The sequence below is a fragment of the Rhodamnia argentea genome, chromosome 10, assembly GCF_020921035.1.
Source record: "Rhodamnia argentea isolate NSW1041297 chromosome 10, ASM2092103v1, whole genome shotgun sequence".
NCBI lineage: Eukaryota > Viridiplantae > Streptophyta > Magnoliopsida > Myrtales > Myrtaceae > Rhodamnia > Rhodamnia argentea.
In genome coordinates this window covers 6,231,531-6,246,129 of record NC_063159.1, presented here as the reverse complement: position 1 = coordinate 6,246,129, position 14,599 = coordinate 6,231,531, and the positions used below count along the sequence as shown (strand labels likewise).

Below are 14,599 nucleotides of genomic sequence, written 5' to 3'. Positions count from 1 at the left end.
ATCGCAAAATAGGGAAAAGTATCCAAAAATTCTAAACATGTGACAGTAGTATCAATTTAGTCCTAAGCATTTCAATTGGATCAATTTAGTCCAAACTTTTTTACATTGATACCAATTGAGCTTATTTAGCCAATTTAGACCGAAAATTGTTGATGTGTATGTCAACAATCTTATGTTGTACGATCGATCTCGATGTGGATAATTTTTTATAATTTTTGAAAATTTAATTTCTTATTATTTTTTATTTTTTTCCTTCTTTTCTTTTCTTTTTATGCATTGAGCTCCGACGAGGGTCACGGCCCTCACCATAACCTAATTGGCCGTGTGTGAAGGCCACCTCACCCACAACTAGCAAGGCTATGGCGAGGGCTTCACGACTCTCACCCGGTGGCCGTCGAGCTTTGACGATGCTCATTGAACGCAGTGGAAAAAAAGAAAAGAAAGAAACGAGAAGACAAAAAGAAATGGAAAAGGGAAAGAAACAATAACAAATATTCCAAAAAAATTGGGAAAGTTGTCCGCGTTAGATTTGGTTGTGCCTCGCGGGACAACCGATGTCCGTGATAGCAATTTCTAGCCTAAATTGACTGGATGGACTGAACTGGTATCAATTTGAAAAGATTTATGACTAAATTAGTTGAACTAAAAAGTTTAGGATTGAATTAGTACCAATGCAATAGGTTTATGACTTTTTTGGTATTTTTCCCTCACGGAACACGTATCGAGTAAATCGTCATTCATTTTCATGAACTACAATGTTCATCATGTTATGATGTTACATTTGTCTCAATGTGTAATTTGAGGCGGTGCATTAAACATGTTAACAATATCGGTTTTGATCAGTGAGCAAAATAAAAACAATTGGCTATGATGCAATATTACATAACAATATAATCTGTCAAAGCGATGATATTATACTCCAATCTGTTCATAATATCCGAGATCTCATGACAAGCCAACTTTAACATATTAAGTAAAAATCTCGACTAAAAAAACAAAAAGGACAAAAAAAAAAAAAAAAAAAGGGGGGGTTCACGATGACTAAATAAAAGAATGATAATCTTAGCTGTTTGCCATGCATGTCTTCACCTTCAACGTCACCAACATAACAGCTGTCTGTCTCCTTTGTACCATAATGTTAGAATTCCACGGCACCATGGTGAATGATGCATGATATTTATACAAGATGGAGGCTTTCCAACAACATGTATCTCTTCCGTGTGATTCTAGTGTCTAGACTGGTTGGTAATCCGGGCTCTGATATCGGTATTAGATGACCTTAGACTTTTCTCATCCCAAAAGCTAGCTCAAAGTGTGAGGCTTTTCTTCACATTTATAAATTGACCATCAGCCCCTTCCATAATTGATGTGGGATAATCCCAATAGCCGTTCAAGGTAATGGTGCTGATGAAGTGAAATCTAACTCATATCCTCAGTTTACAACAATGGCATTTCCATTAGCAGTTAGGATGGGAGTAAACTCTTTGCCTTAGATGTATAAGGGCAACAAAAAATTCCTAGAAAGAATGTTACATTGTGGTGCTGAGTATTACTTGACCTCTTGCCCACTAGCTCTCTTATTGCTGTGATTATTTAGACCTTTTTCTTTTTTCTTCCAGCCATTAAACTGATTATTGGAGTATCCGCTGTTGATCAATATCAAAGAACTCAGCATGTCAATTAAGCGGATAGAACCATCGAGGTTTAAACTGATAGAAGAGGGGATTACTAAAATGTGGGCTAGCTTGGCAAAATAGTAGTTCAGTAGGAACATTAGCGATGCCACTGTTGGCTAAAAGCAACATACGAATTGCAATTGCATCTCCTCTGGCATGTGTAATGGTTTGATTGTCATCTTCATCGTGTTAACACCTTTGAAGTCAGAGCATCTTCTCGTCCTTTTATCTCTACATATTTCTGGCGTTGGGAGATTTCTTGTCCGTTTTCTAAGTTAAAGTTAGGGAAAATTTTACATAAAGGCCCCGAGTATTCTCATTTTCTCAAATAAGAGCTTGAAATGAACATTTTTTCAAATGAAGGCTTGAAGTGGCATAACAATTTTAAATAAGGACTTGAAGTGGCCATAGAGTCTCAAAAAAGAGCCTAGCCTACAAGTCATTTTCGTTAAATTTCCTTTTGATTTTTTTCCTTTGTTTTTTCCTTTTTCAATTTTTTTAAAAGGGAAAAAATAGTTGAAAAAGAAAAAGAACACATAGGTGGGACCAGGTGGGGGTCGCCGGCCCCCGCCTTGACTAGAGCGAGCGTTAGTTACCATCGGTTAGGACTCGGTGAGGGGTCGTCAACCCCGCCCGGATACGAGAGAGGGCAATTAGGCCCTCGCCTCTAGTCGACGAGGTCATCGGCCTTAGCCGATTCCCCATCGGCAGTGGGGCAATGGCCATAGGCGGGAGGGCTCCCTCCCACCTGTATGTGTTTTTTTCGTTTACTTTTTTTAATTTAAAAAAAAAGGAGCAGGAAAAGATACAGAAAAACGAAACAAATAAAAAAAAGGGTGAAATGACGAAAATATCCTTAAAATCAGGCATTCTTTTTAAACTTCATATGTTTATTTAAAACAAGGCTCACTTTGCGCCCTCATTTGAGAAAATGTGAGCACTTCAGTCTCTTATTTAAGATAAAATTCACTTCATGTCCTTAATTGAGAAAATGAAGGTATTTCAGGCCCTAATTTGAAACTTTCCCTTAAAATTATGTTGCTTCTCTGATTTTTTTTTTCTTTCTTTCGCTGAACGAGTTTGATAATTTCTGGTGAGAGAGAGGCTTTTTTCTTTTTTTGGGGGTGGAGGGGCACGAGCGTGGTGTTTTGGTGCTTTGAAAGCTGATTGCCTTGCATGTCTTTACCTTCGACGTCACCAGCATAACAGCTGTCTGTCTCCTCGTTCGTCAACGGTTGTTTGGCTTAGAATTCCCGGTTGCAAACTGAACCTGTTTCGATGCAAAGATACATACGTCATTCAAAAAAAAAAAAATGATAATAAAACAAATAGGACAAAAAAATTATATAAATTAAAGCATGTGTTAAATTGTTAATCACTGTTTAACCGTTGACATGAGCTAAAACCTGTACGTAGCGGCAACTTTTTATCTTTATCCCCCTTAAATAATGAGCCATCATTGGACAATGTGAGCCATGTTTTATACAATCATTATCAAGGTAGATAAAGTAGTTTATTTGAATTATGGAGATGTGATCTGGGCAAAAGAAAAATTCCCAAGATGCAAGAAGCAATGGAAGCTAGTGATAATCTATTATGTTTTTTCTCGATTCAAATTTAAACCTTTTAGTTTTGTCATTCGAGTCTATCCAGCCAATTTTAGTGGAAAATCGCTGGCATTGACGCTAGTCGTCCTCCACGGCACGGCCGTAGCTGACGTTGACAAATTTTAATAATATTTTAATATTCTTTCAAATATTCTTTTTGTTATTTTTCTTTTCTCCGTTCTACTTTTTTCCCTTTTCCCACTGCGAGCCTCGAGTGAGAAATGCTCGAGCCCGGGTTGGTAAGGGCTGCCCTCGTTGGCCTTGAGCAAGGGCGACCCTCGCCAGCCCAAGCTTGAGTGCCCTCACCCAAGGATAGGGTCCTCCACCGGCCATTGACAAAGCCCGGTAGTGGCCGACGGAATGAACAAGGAAAAAAAAGAGAAAAACAAGAAAAAAGTAAAGAAGGAAAATGAAAAAATAAATAAAAATAAAAAATAAAAAATATGAAATCATTAGAAATTGTCCACGTTAACGTCTATCGTGTTACGTAGACGTATGGCGTTCACGTTAGCACTTTTTTTCACCAAAATTAACCAGGTGAAATCAATTGACAAAATTAAAAATGTTTATGACTGAATTGACAAAAATGTAAGACTAGGCTTAGGACTTTTTAGACAGTTTTCCCAATGGAATTTTGAACGATTCGCACCCTTGCTCGACTACCTCTAACCACTCACACAAATCACTGTGCCCATATAGGTTAAGTATATCGACAATGATACGAGCAAAACACATTACCATTTCGATGCCATACCTACGGCAATCAAATCGCTCGCTTAACCACTCATGACAGTAAGATCATAGTATTCTTAATGACCGCGAAATGGATCCCACATCAACTTTGCCATGAGATCTTAGAATCGATGTGGAGACCAACTAGAGAACACACGAGCTAGATTGATGCAAAAGGAATACTACCATATCCCACAACTTCATGGCCTATAGTGCATCCAAATCGGTTGCTTTACATACTCAACCAAGCCTTGGAGTTTAAATTGCAGCACTATACCTATGGGATACAAGATTGATCCTACATCAACTTATGCCTATAAATATTAGGGATTGATCGGGGACACAGTTCATTAAAAAACATAAAAATTAGGTAGACCCTAATTTCCGAACCTAGTCCTGGGACAAGAAACTCAACCGCTCTCATGTCAAATGGCCTCAAAGAGCGATTTCGGGCGAGTTTGGTAAGTGTTTTAGTCATAAAGCCTGGCTAGCCCGATTGCGGCCGAGCCAAGCTTCGGGCAGAGTGAGAAGTTAGGGTCGACCGGAATCCGATCGAGCCCCGATTGCCCAACTGAAAAGGTGCCTTGGAATGTAATCAAGTCCCTTCATAAACAAATGCCCAAAAACTGCTCATGTGGCACTCGCAAAATTACTTTTCTGAGGTGAACACATAGAGGTTGCATACCAAAGGTTTAGCGACAGCTACCATGTTGTCCCAATAATTCTTTTACCTATCCTTACCCAATCCCGAGCTATTGTCGTATGCTGTGTCATCATCAAATTACAATAGATTTGTTTCATTATCGAGGTACACGTGTGAGAGTGTTTAAGAGAAAGAATCGCAAGGATAAAAAAACCGGATGCGGTGTGAATCAATCAAGTAGATTTAATTAGTCTCTTGGCCGGGTCGATACAAATACGATGGACGGGAAAGTTGCGTCCCCCGGAACACGTTAACAAGCTCATAAGTCAACAGGCTCGTACGAACGATCTGACGGTTGACAACGGGACGTTTCGAATCCGACGATGATCGTGAAGCGTCTCTTGATCCGCGGGATGGACCAGTCGAACCGAAACGTTTCGCGCAACCGGGCGTCGACGTCCCGTCGGGGGTAATCAGCGAGAGATGGGGACTGGGTCGGGGTCACGACACGGCGAGCCACGTCACAGATGTGGGCCCCGCAAGAACAATAATTGAATAAAATTATTCTCGCAAAGAGCCTTTTTCTAAATGCCACCAACTCTTCCCCCCCACCTATTATCCCCACCATCTCTTTGGCCCCCCTCTTTGTCTTCAGCTGCAGTTCCGTCCACCATATCTCTCTTTCTCTCTCTAGACTCTCTCTCCTCCATTCCCAGAAAAAATCTCAGTCCCTCTCAATCTCCAGCTCTCTCTCTCTCTCTATCTCGCTACACCCTTGTGCTGACTCTCTCTCTCTCTCTCTCTCTAGCGTCCACAAATGATACTAGCCAAGCGTAGCCGCAGGTTCTTCAAGTTCAGAATCTCCAGCGCCCATCTCCTCATCCTCAACCATCTCTCCATCTTCTGATCTCTCCCGAAGCTTCGTCCTCGTCCACAAGATCCCCCCCCCTTCTCTTCTTTGTCTAGTTGCCTCCACTGTGCTCGGCGATCCGCGCACAGTGTTCCCTTTTTCGGCCTCTTCTCATTCTCTCTTGCCCTCGGTCGCTACATATATCGCGGAGGAGAAGCATCCATCCGCCTGCTCGAGGGAGACAAATGATCAACAAGGACTACGAGTTCTCGCGCGGTGTCGTGGAAATGGCTTGGATCCTACTCAGCGTCGACTACTCGAGGCTCTTCTGGTTGCTGTTCGGCGTCTTCTCCTACGAGAACCACGAGGGAAAGCCTCGGATCTTCGTCTAGCGACCGCCTTCCACCCCCACCCACCCTTCTTTTCCCGTCCTTAGAAGTTTCGCCTGTCCGGCGTAAAATAAAGTAGTCGATCTCTCTAGCTTTTAGTGAATAAGGTTTCAAGTATTTTCAAGTGTTGGAAGAAACAAGAGGAGGCTCTCTCGAGAAAGGCTTTTCGTTCGGGAATCGCCGGTTAACCATGCAGAGGATGGCGAGGGCCGCTGCCGCCGCCCGAGGAGGGTGTTTGGACTCGGCGGACACACGGCTCGAGTATGCCGAGACCGACCCGACCGGCCGATACGGACGCGTAAGTAGTTCTCTATCGATTTTTTTCTGAATATTATCCGATTATAACTCCTAGTTTTCCATTTTTGATCTAGACCCTAATATTTAGCTCTTATCTCATGCATGAAGAATGACTAATCCTTGATATAACACCCCTCTGAATTTAGAGTCTACGGCGACTATTTAGGGTTAATCATATCCAACGATATTCGAGTCCAGACTTCATCTTTTTTTTTTTTTACTATGATTTAAAGAAATCGAATCATCGGGTGATTTTGGTAGTCGGAAATTCTATATGAATTAGCGAGATTATTCAAACGACTAAGTTAAAAAAAAAAAAAAGTTAGGATGCTCCGTATTGTAAAAGGGAAAACCGAGGCCGTTGTATCCGTTCATCTAGAGATTTAGACGTAACTTTGACTAATATGATAATTAAAAAAATAAATTAACTAACTTATTAATAGATATGCTCTTGGACACAACTTGTCCTAGATTCGAGCGTGCGCTGAATTGTCTTATTAGGAGAGGGTGGGCCCCAATAATAATAGAAAAAAAAATGTTTTCCATGTGTTCTATTGGTGAAGCAATTATTTAATTAGTCTGGTCAACGGCAAGAGGAAGTGGAATTCGATTTAAAAACAACCACCTCCCCCCCCCTTCCTCTTTTATTAAAAATAAAAGTTTAGGTTTTCGATTGGCCGATTTTTGATGACGCACGTTTCCAAGATTATTCAAACCCATTATTGCCAATCAATGTGGCTAGAACTTAGAATATCAGTCGGACCCTCTCAATATTGCATATGTTTATTCTTTAGCACAAGACATACCAAGGGTTAGTGAATTTACGCTATAGTTATGGAGAATCGGTGAAGACGTTCATATCCCCTGATTGATAAGACGAATCAATGGAGATGTGAAGAATCTCATAAGAACTAACGGATACATAGTATATATCTCTGATTGCACAATTCGACAAGGGAGGCCCTCGCCAGCCTAGGGTTGAGCGTCCCTCGCCCGAGGCTAGCGAGAGGAAAAAGGGAAAAGAAAAGAAAAGAAAAGAAAAAAAAAATTATAAAATCTAAAAAAAAATTAAAATATTATTAAAAATGTCAATATCAACGCTGGTCATGGCACATTGGACGATAGGCGTCCACTAGCGATTTTTAGCTAAAATAGGTCGAATGGACTCAATCAAATAAATATGAAAATGATTTATGATTGAATTGATAAAAGTGTAATAAATTTACGATATTTTAGGCAATTTCATCGTAACTAGCGTTTAGTGCTTGTGATAAAAAAAGGAACCGAGAGAACCCCGAAGCCGCCATGCTGGGAAAAATACAGGTTCTTTAGCTAAACAAAGACTGCTTTTCACCGTCCTTTTGACTCGTAGTAATTTAAGTTCTGGGACAAAGTAAAGGAGTTTCATTCTGTGGACGAGGACGAATTGAGTATTGACCCTTCACTCGACTATAATTAAGTTTGACTTCGACTGATTACTGTCCAAAATGCTTTAGGGTCAATACAAATAGAGCCCCTTTTGGAGCGTTTGAATACGAGGAAACACGAATACGAATAATGTTAAAAGTACTTCACGCCGACCGTGTAAGGAGTTCGTACATTCTTTTTATACAGTTGGACCTTTTAATATGGTATTGGAGTCGGATTCTGCCTTACGCATGAGAAAGTTGTTAATTTATTCCACCTCGCTCGCTTGTTTACCGGGGATTTTAAGCCGCGAATGCGGGAATCTCGCGTATAAAATGATCCATGTCTTGAATAAGAGAAGATCAAGGTCACCACCGTTGTAGTTTTGCGGTCCTTTCTGATGCCTTTTCTTTTTTTTTGATTGCAGTTTAGGGAGGTCTTGGGCAAAGGAGCGATGAAGACGGTGTACAGGGCGTTCGACGAAGTGCTTGCATTGGAGGTCGCCTGGAGCCAAGTGAAGCTCCACGACGTTTTCCGCTCGCCGGACGAGCTGCAGAGGCTCTACTCGGAGGTTCACCTGCTGAAGAATCTCGACCACGAGTCCATCATCAAGTTCTACACCTCGTGGGTCGATCCTGACCGGAGGACCTTCAACTTCATCACCGAGCTCTTCACCTCCGGCACCCTCCGAGAGTAATAACGCCTCAATGCCTTGAACCGCCTTCTTCTGTTTTCTTTCCAATGTTCAAACTCACTCTCGGCGCATTCCAATAGATTTGTGCACTTATTGTCCGTTAAACTTAGACTCAGTTTATACAATAGTCATGAGACAGTTCGGTCCATATCTATGTCGAATGTTGCTTGACCTCGTTATGTTTCTCGATAAAATGGAATCTCTGTTTGCGAAATATATGTAGGTATAGGAGAAAGTATCAAAGAGTGCACATGGGAGCAATCAAGAACTGGGCTCGCCAAATACTGAAGGGCCTCGCTTACCTCCATAGCCATGATCCTCCGGTCATACACAGAGACCTCAAGTGCGACAACCTCTTCGTGAATGGCCATCTCGGCCAAGTCAAGATTGGCGATCTCGGCCTGGCCGCTGTTCTTCGTGGATCGCAACATGCTCACAGCGTCATAGGCACTCTCTCTCTCTCTCTCTCTCTCTCTACCTTTCTCGACAATACTATAGTTCGTGAGAAATTCCCCTAACAATGTGGCATGTGTACATGCACACGATATGGATGAATTTTTGCGTGATCTAGGTTTGACGGACTTCAATAACATATAGTCTAGTGAAAAATGTTAGATTTGCTCTGGAGTTTATTTGGCGTCATTTTTCCGCGAAGCATATTGATATCTAGGTGAAACTTTGTTTAGCTTCTTGGTTCATCCACGCTGAGATGTTTGTTAGTTCCAGTTCTATTTTGTGAAACTACCCGGGTCGGTTCGCAAGAATTCATTCGTTTTCCTCATGTGATTACCAGGTACACCGGAATTCATGGCACCAGAACTGTACGAGGAAGAGTACGATGAGCTAGTGGACATATACTCCTTCGGCATGTGCTTGCTTGAGATGCTCACTTCCGAGTACCCTTACAGCGAGTGTTCGAACCCAGCTCAAATATACAAGAAAGTCACTTCGGTAAGAGTTCGAAACCCCCATGTTCAGCTCAAATAATACAGATGCACGCATTACGTTATCGGAAGTTAAAAGCTACTCCGCTTGTCGATTGTTGGATTAGGGAAAGTTACCGGAGGCCTTTCATCGGATTCAAGATGACGAAGCACGAGAGTTCGTGGGGAAATGTCTGAAGAAAGCGTGCCATAGATTGCCCGCTCAAGAGCTCTTATCGGATCCCTTTCTTGCCTCCGATGATGGAGGGCAGCTCCTGCTCACACCAAAAGCTTCGAGTGGAACTTCAACTCCTAAAACAGCGGCGGCGGCGGCGATGGATTTAGTGGTGCCGCCGACAATTGTGGCTGATCTTTTGAGGAATACTGACATGACTATCACGGGGTCTATGAATCCGGAAGATGACGCCATCTATCTCAAAGTGCAAATTACTGACAAAGATGGTGCGTGCATGGATTCTTGTTATGTTTGCATTCAATATTCTCAAATTTGTATATGTGCTATTAACAGGACGTGCGAGAAACATATACTTTCCCTTCGATATTGTGAACGACACGGCCCTAGATGTGGCGCTGGAGATGGTGAGGGAACTAGAAATCTCCGATCGGGAGCCGATGGAGATCGCCGAGATGATTGAGGAGGAGATATCTTCTCTCGTCCCGACGTGGGAAAAATCCGGCCTCCCAATAAAGAATCACCACCATAGCTACAGTTACGAAGATGACGACGCGGATGACGACGAAACACGGCCTCCATTTCGCACTTTCTCCTCCCGTTCTTCTTCCCATGCATCTCTCCTGAATTTCAACTCGCCGTTCTCTGATGTGAATCTCAAGGACGTCTGCAACAACATGATGAATATTAGCCTGGATTGGCTACAAGGTATAGTGTTGATCTCGACTATGTTCTTTTCTATCATTGTGACATAGAACTTAATCCCGCAAATCCATGCAGATCATGATGCCTTTGCGCACGATGAGGCGACTTCCCCGAGCTCAGTGAACTCTCCAAAGTACTCGAATTTCAGCTACTGCTCAAGCGACGAAGACGATCACGATATAAGCCCCCGTGGAGACCCTCGTTGCTTAGGAAAAAACCACCAATCCACGAGATTCTGTCCCGAAGAGCACAAGAGAATGAACGATAATTACCGACGACACAATGAGCGGCTCGATGCTCGGAGAGGCCAACATTCTGCGAATCACAAGCAGAAGATAACACGGATGCAGTCGCTCATGGATGTCAGGAGCCAGCTGTTGCACCGTTCTCTCGTGGAGGAGATCAACAAGCGGCGCATGTTCAAGACCGTCGGAGCAGTCGAAAACATCGGATTCCAAGAACCCTGCGACTTAGCCCGGACTTGTTACAGAAAATAGCGAGAAGCCACGACTCGAATGGTGAAGTCGCTACTTCGATCTCGTCCCCAAACGCCAGAAAGGGTATTTGGTGACGGTTTTTACCTATACGTAATCGTGTAAATTGTGTGGTTGGTAATGCATTAGACGAACATGTAAGTACTGAGTTTAATGTGGTGTTTATGCTGTGTGTTTGAAGTGTGTTGTAGCTCTGTGATTGTATGAACCTCGTAATATTTGATTTGCAAGCATTTGCAATGGAAAATATCGAGGGAATAAGGACTAAAATTACAAGTATTTGTAAGTATTCTAATGTATAAAGATAATACATGTCAGCAATACGCATGTTATTCTTAAGCTGAAACATTGACGAGTAGGTAATACCCGCGTCAATTATTAGCCAATGAAAGATATTCATTATCTACAAAAACTTATGTGTAAACATTTTCGTGAAAGAAATTTTTTTTTTCTTGCATCCACTTTTCTAAGTGATATGGACCGTCATATTTTGGAAATTATTTTTTAAATCACTCATTTTCAGCGAAACAAACAGAGTCCAATATATGTCCAATTTGCAATGCAGCATCATACTCAACGATAAGTGAAAGAGAAAAAAACAACCGTAAGAACTTTCGCTTCAATGGTCTTAAGTCAGTACTAAGCATGTGCAGATGATAATTTCAGACTCGACTGGAGAAATCAGCACACAACTCGCCGAGGAACTCAACCGGACTGAGTTGATCGAAAAATTGATCGACCCGAACCCCCATCGGGTTGGAGTCTGGGACGACGCACAACCTGAGGAAAACCTCGATTATGAAGTAACTCGAAACCGATCCAACCCGAACCAGAGACGAACCGAATCTGACATTAGCCCTGAACATGTAGTAAGCAAACCACGATGAACCTGGAGATAAAACAAGCCTAAACTCTTTGAAACCGGAGCCAATTTGTAACGGAGCGCCGCCCAAATCGGGCTCATCCAAAGAAAATGAACTCATCAAAAGCTGATACGAAAGTTGATTGACCTGAACCCAAGCTTCATCCTTATTCAAAAAGGAAAAATCCAAAACCACCTATGCCTAAAAACAAATCCAACTCAGAAATGATCTCGCTCAAAATTGATTCAATCCACCCATTTGTCATCTCTATTCTGAAAACACACGGACCACGATTCAATTCATTTGCAACCTAATGATAGGAAAGACCTTTATGTGTCAAAGGATCTCCATGTCAAAACACAATAAATGATTAGGTATGAGAAATCGCAGGGGTAGGCAGTAGGCTCCTATATCTTTACCCTATTTATGTGAGATGTAACTCTAATGAGTAGCGACTCCTTTTAATCACAAAAGGTAACAAGGCATGCAAAGGTTTCCTCGGACTGGACGGAGATTGGGCCTTGAGTGCAAAGGCAAAAGGGAGCTTGACTACAAGACCCTATGGGCTTCTTCCTTTGCAAGGAGTGTCATCCAAATGGTCCGTGGCCAGGGTGGTCGATGTATATCCGTGAAGAAATAGTCGAATCCAAGTAGTCAAGCTTAAGATGCGCTTGGTTATAAAAGGGATAAGGCCTTGTAAAGTTCCATAAGGGTAAAGTAAAGCTCAGCCTATCTGTTGACTCTAGAGTAGCTAAAAACACCATCTAAGATTCCAAACCTCAATTGGAACTAGAAGAAACAAAAACAATAAATGATTAGGTATGAGAAATGACCTTATGCAAATTCAATTCGATCTACCCATTTGTCATTTCTAAGCTACAAGCACATTGACCACAATTCAATTAATTTGCGACCTAATGGTAGAAAAAGACCTTTATGTGACAAAGGATCTTCCTATGAAAAAACAATAAATGATTAGGTATGAGAAATCATAGGGGTAGGCTACTATATATTTACACTATTCATGAGAGATGTGACTCTAATTAGGGCCTAATTTCCTTTTAAAAAAAAAAAACCAACTTTATATCGGGTCTCAAATCTGCCCCAAACTTTTTTTGTCCTAGAAAAATCCCAAACTTTAGGTCCTAGCCCAAATTTACCTCAAACTTTTTTGGTCTAAGAAAAAATAATCAATTTTTATATTAACCTAAAATTTGCCCCATTAGTCCTTTGTCCAAAAATCACTTCTAGTCATCTCTAATTTTCATATCCTAGAATAATTTCATTTTGGAGAGTTCCTTTATTGGGCCAGATTTGTTATCCACGTGGAAATACCACTTCGGTGTACCTATTGACGCATTACTTTGCTAATGTGGACTTTATCAACGTGAAAATGCCATGTCAATTTGGGATTGGGTGACAACGCATATTTGATAATACATTCAAAATTTGTAATTTTCTTAGACTAAATAAAATTCGGGGCAAATTTGGGATTGTACCTAAAGTTTGGGGATTTTTTCGAGAAAAAAAAAAAGAGTTCGGGGCAGATCTAAAACTAGACCTAAAGTTGAGAATTTTTTCTAAGATAAAAAAGAGTTCATGATAGATTTGGTACTGGGCATAAAAAGTTGGGGGTTATTTAGTGAATTAGGCCTCCTAATCAGCAGCGACTCCTTTTAATCACAAAAGATGAGCATCACTAGTAGAGTAACAACCAAAACTATTAAACCATAACTAATTAAAGCATTTCGGAATATGGGTTTCTTCCTTGGCAAGGAGTGTTGCCCAAATGATCCGTGGACGAGATGGCCGGCGTGTACATTCACGAGAAATTAGTCGAATCGAAATAGCCAAGCATAAGATGCGCTTGGCTATAAAAGGGGCAAGTCCTTGTAAAAGTTCCATAAGGGTCGAGGAAAGGTCGGCCTATCTGTCCTACTCTAGAGTAGCTAAAAAAAAAACATCAACGATTCATCAAATTGGAACTAGAAGAGACATGGGCCAAGGCAAGGCTATTGAGTACCTATCAAGGCTTAAATGAAAGACCAGAGGGGCAGTTCAGGATTTGTCAGGTCATGACAAATAATTCACATTGACAACTCCAACCGAAAGTCTCACATGATTCGACAATTTCTATGATTGGACAGATGATCAGAGCCATTTTGCGTTTTCATCGGATGAACTTGTCGCCCCACGAAAGCAACCGATCGATGTCTTTCGGCTCTGGGACAGTTCAATTGATGAGACTCATCGGTTCTGGTTGGATATTGCGGTTAAGGTCCGATCAGCGTTGTCTCGTACGGGTTTGATTCCTCTTTCGTGAAATTAGTCATTTTGGCTGATGATTCAAGATCAGACCAGGTTTGCACCACTATAATACGAGTTTAATGTCGATAAAAACAATTATTATTAGTTTGTTAATCAAAAGATTCAGCCAATTCTTTATTTATTTATTTTCATTATGTTGGTCGAAGGGAAAAGAGGAGCATAAGTGCCATAAGTTTTCCTTGACTCACTTTAGTACCACAGCTGAGTATAATCGATCATTTGAGTGACATTTCCAAAAAATCGACCTATGTGGATTTTTTACGTAATTTTTTATCCAATGTGAAATTTTTAATAATAAACAAAAGTCTCACGTGGATTTTACTATTATTTTGTTATTATTTTATTTTACTATTTTTATTTTCTATTTTCTCTTTGTTTTTTTCTTTTGTTGGCGAGGGTCATCGGCGACCCTTGGCGATCGTCAAGGCCTTGGGCGAGGGCTTCACGGCCCCGTTGGTCGAGGGCTAGGCGGTCCTTGTCCAGGACCTTCGTGGCGTTGCCGGCCGTGGGCAAGGCCTTTGCAACTAGTGAGGGCTAGGGAAAAAAAAAGAAAATAAAAATAAAAATAAAAAAAATTCAAAAACTATATAAAAAAATTTGTCTGCGTCAGATTTTTCGGTGTCCACGTCCGATTTCCAATAAGGCAAATCGCCAATGGCACTTAAGTCATCGATTTTTTGAATTTGTGGTACTCAAGTGAGCAAAAAAAAAAAAAAAGTTATTACACTCAAGTTAGCACCGTATGAAAGTTATGGCACTTATGCTATTCTTTTCCCGAATTATCAAGTTTGGTTGATT

General features: G+C 41.2%; 1 protein-coding gene and 1 long non-coding RNA gene across 2 annotated transcripts; one reads left to right on the top strand and one right to left on the bottom strand.

Moving 5' to 3' along the window:
- Positions 1–5,283: 5,283 nt before the first annotated feature.
- Positions 5,284–9,081, bottom strand: LOC125312622. Its single transcript, XR_007196677.1, has 2 exons — positions 8,747–9,081; positions 5,284–5,413 (listed from the first exon to the last, which is right to left on the bottom strand). It is a non-coding gene; the product is annotated as an uncharacterized LOC125312622 (long non-coding RNA).
- Positions 5,397–10,889, top strand: LOC115749293 (probable serine/threonine-protein kinase WNK5). Its single transcript, XM_030686038.2, has 7 exons — positions 5,397–6,195; positions 8,029–8,294; positions 8,519–8,742; positions 9,089–9,246; positions 9,347–9,680; positions 9,748–10,119; positions 10,192–10,889. Exons 1-7 carry the CDS (start codon positions 6,088–6,090, stop codon positions 10,611–10,613), a joined length of 1,884 nt encoding a protein of 627 aa, XP_030541898.2. The 5' UTR covers positions 5,397–6,087; the 3' UTR covers positions 10,614–10,889.
- The last annotated feature ends 3,710 nt before the right edge of the window (positions 10,890–14,599 follow it).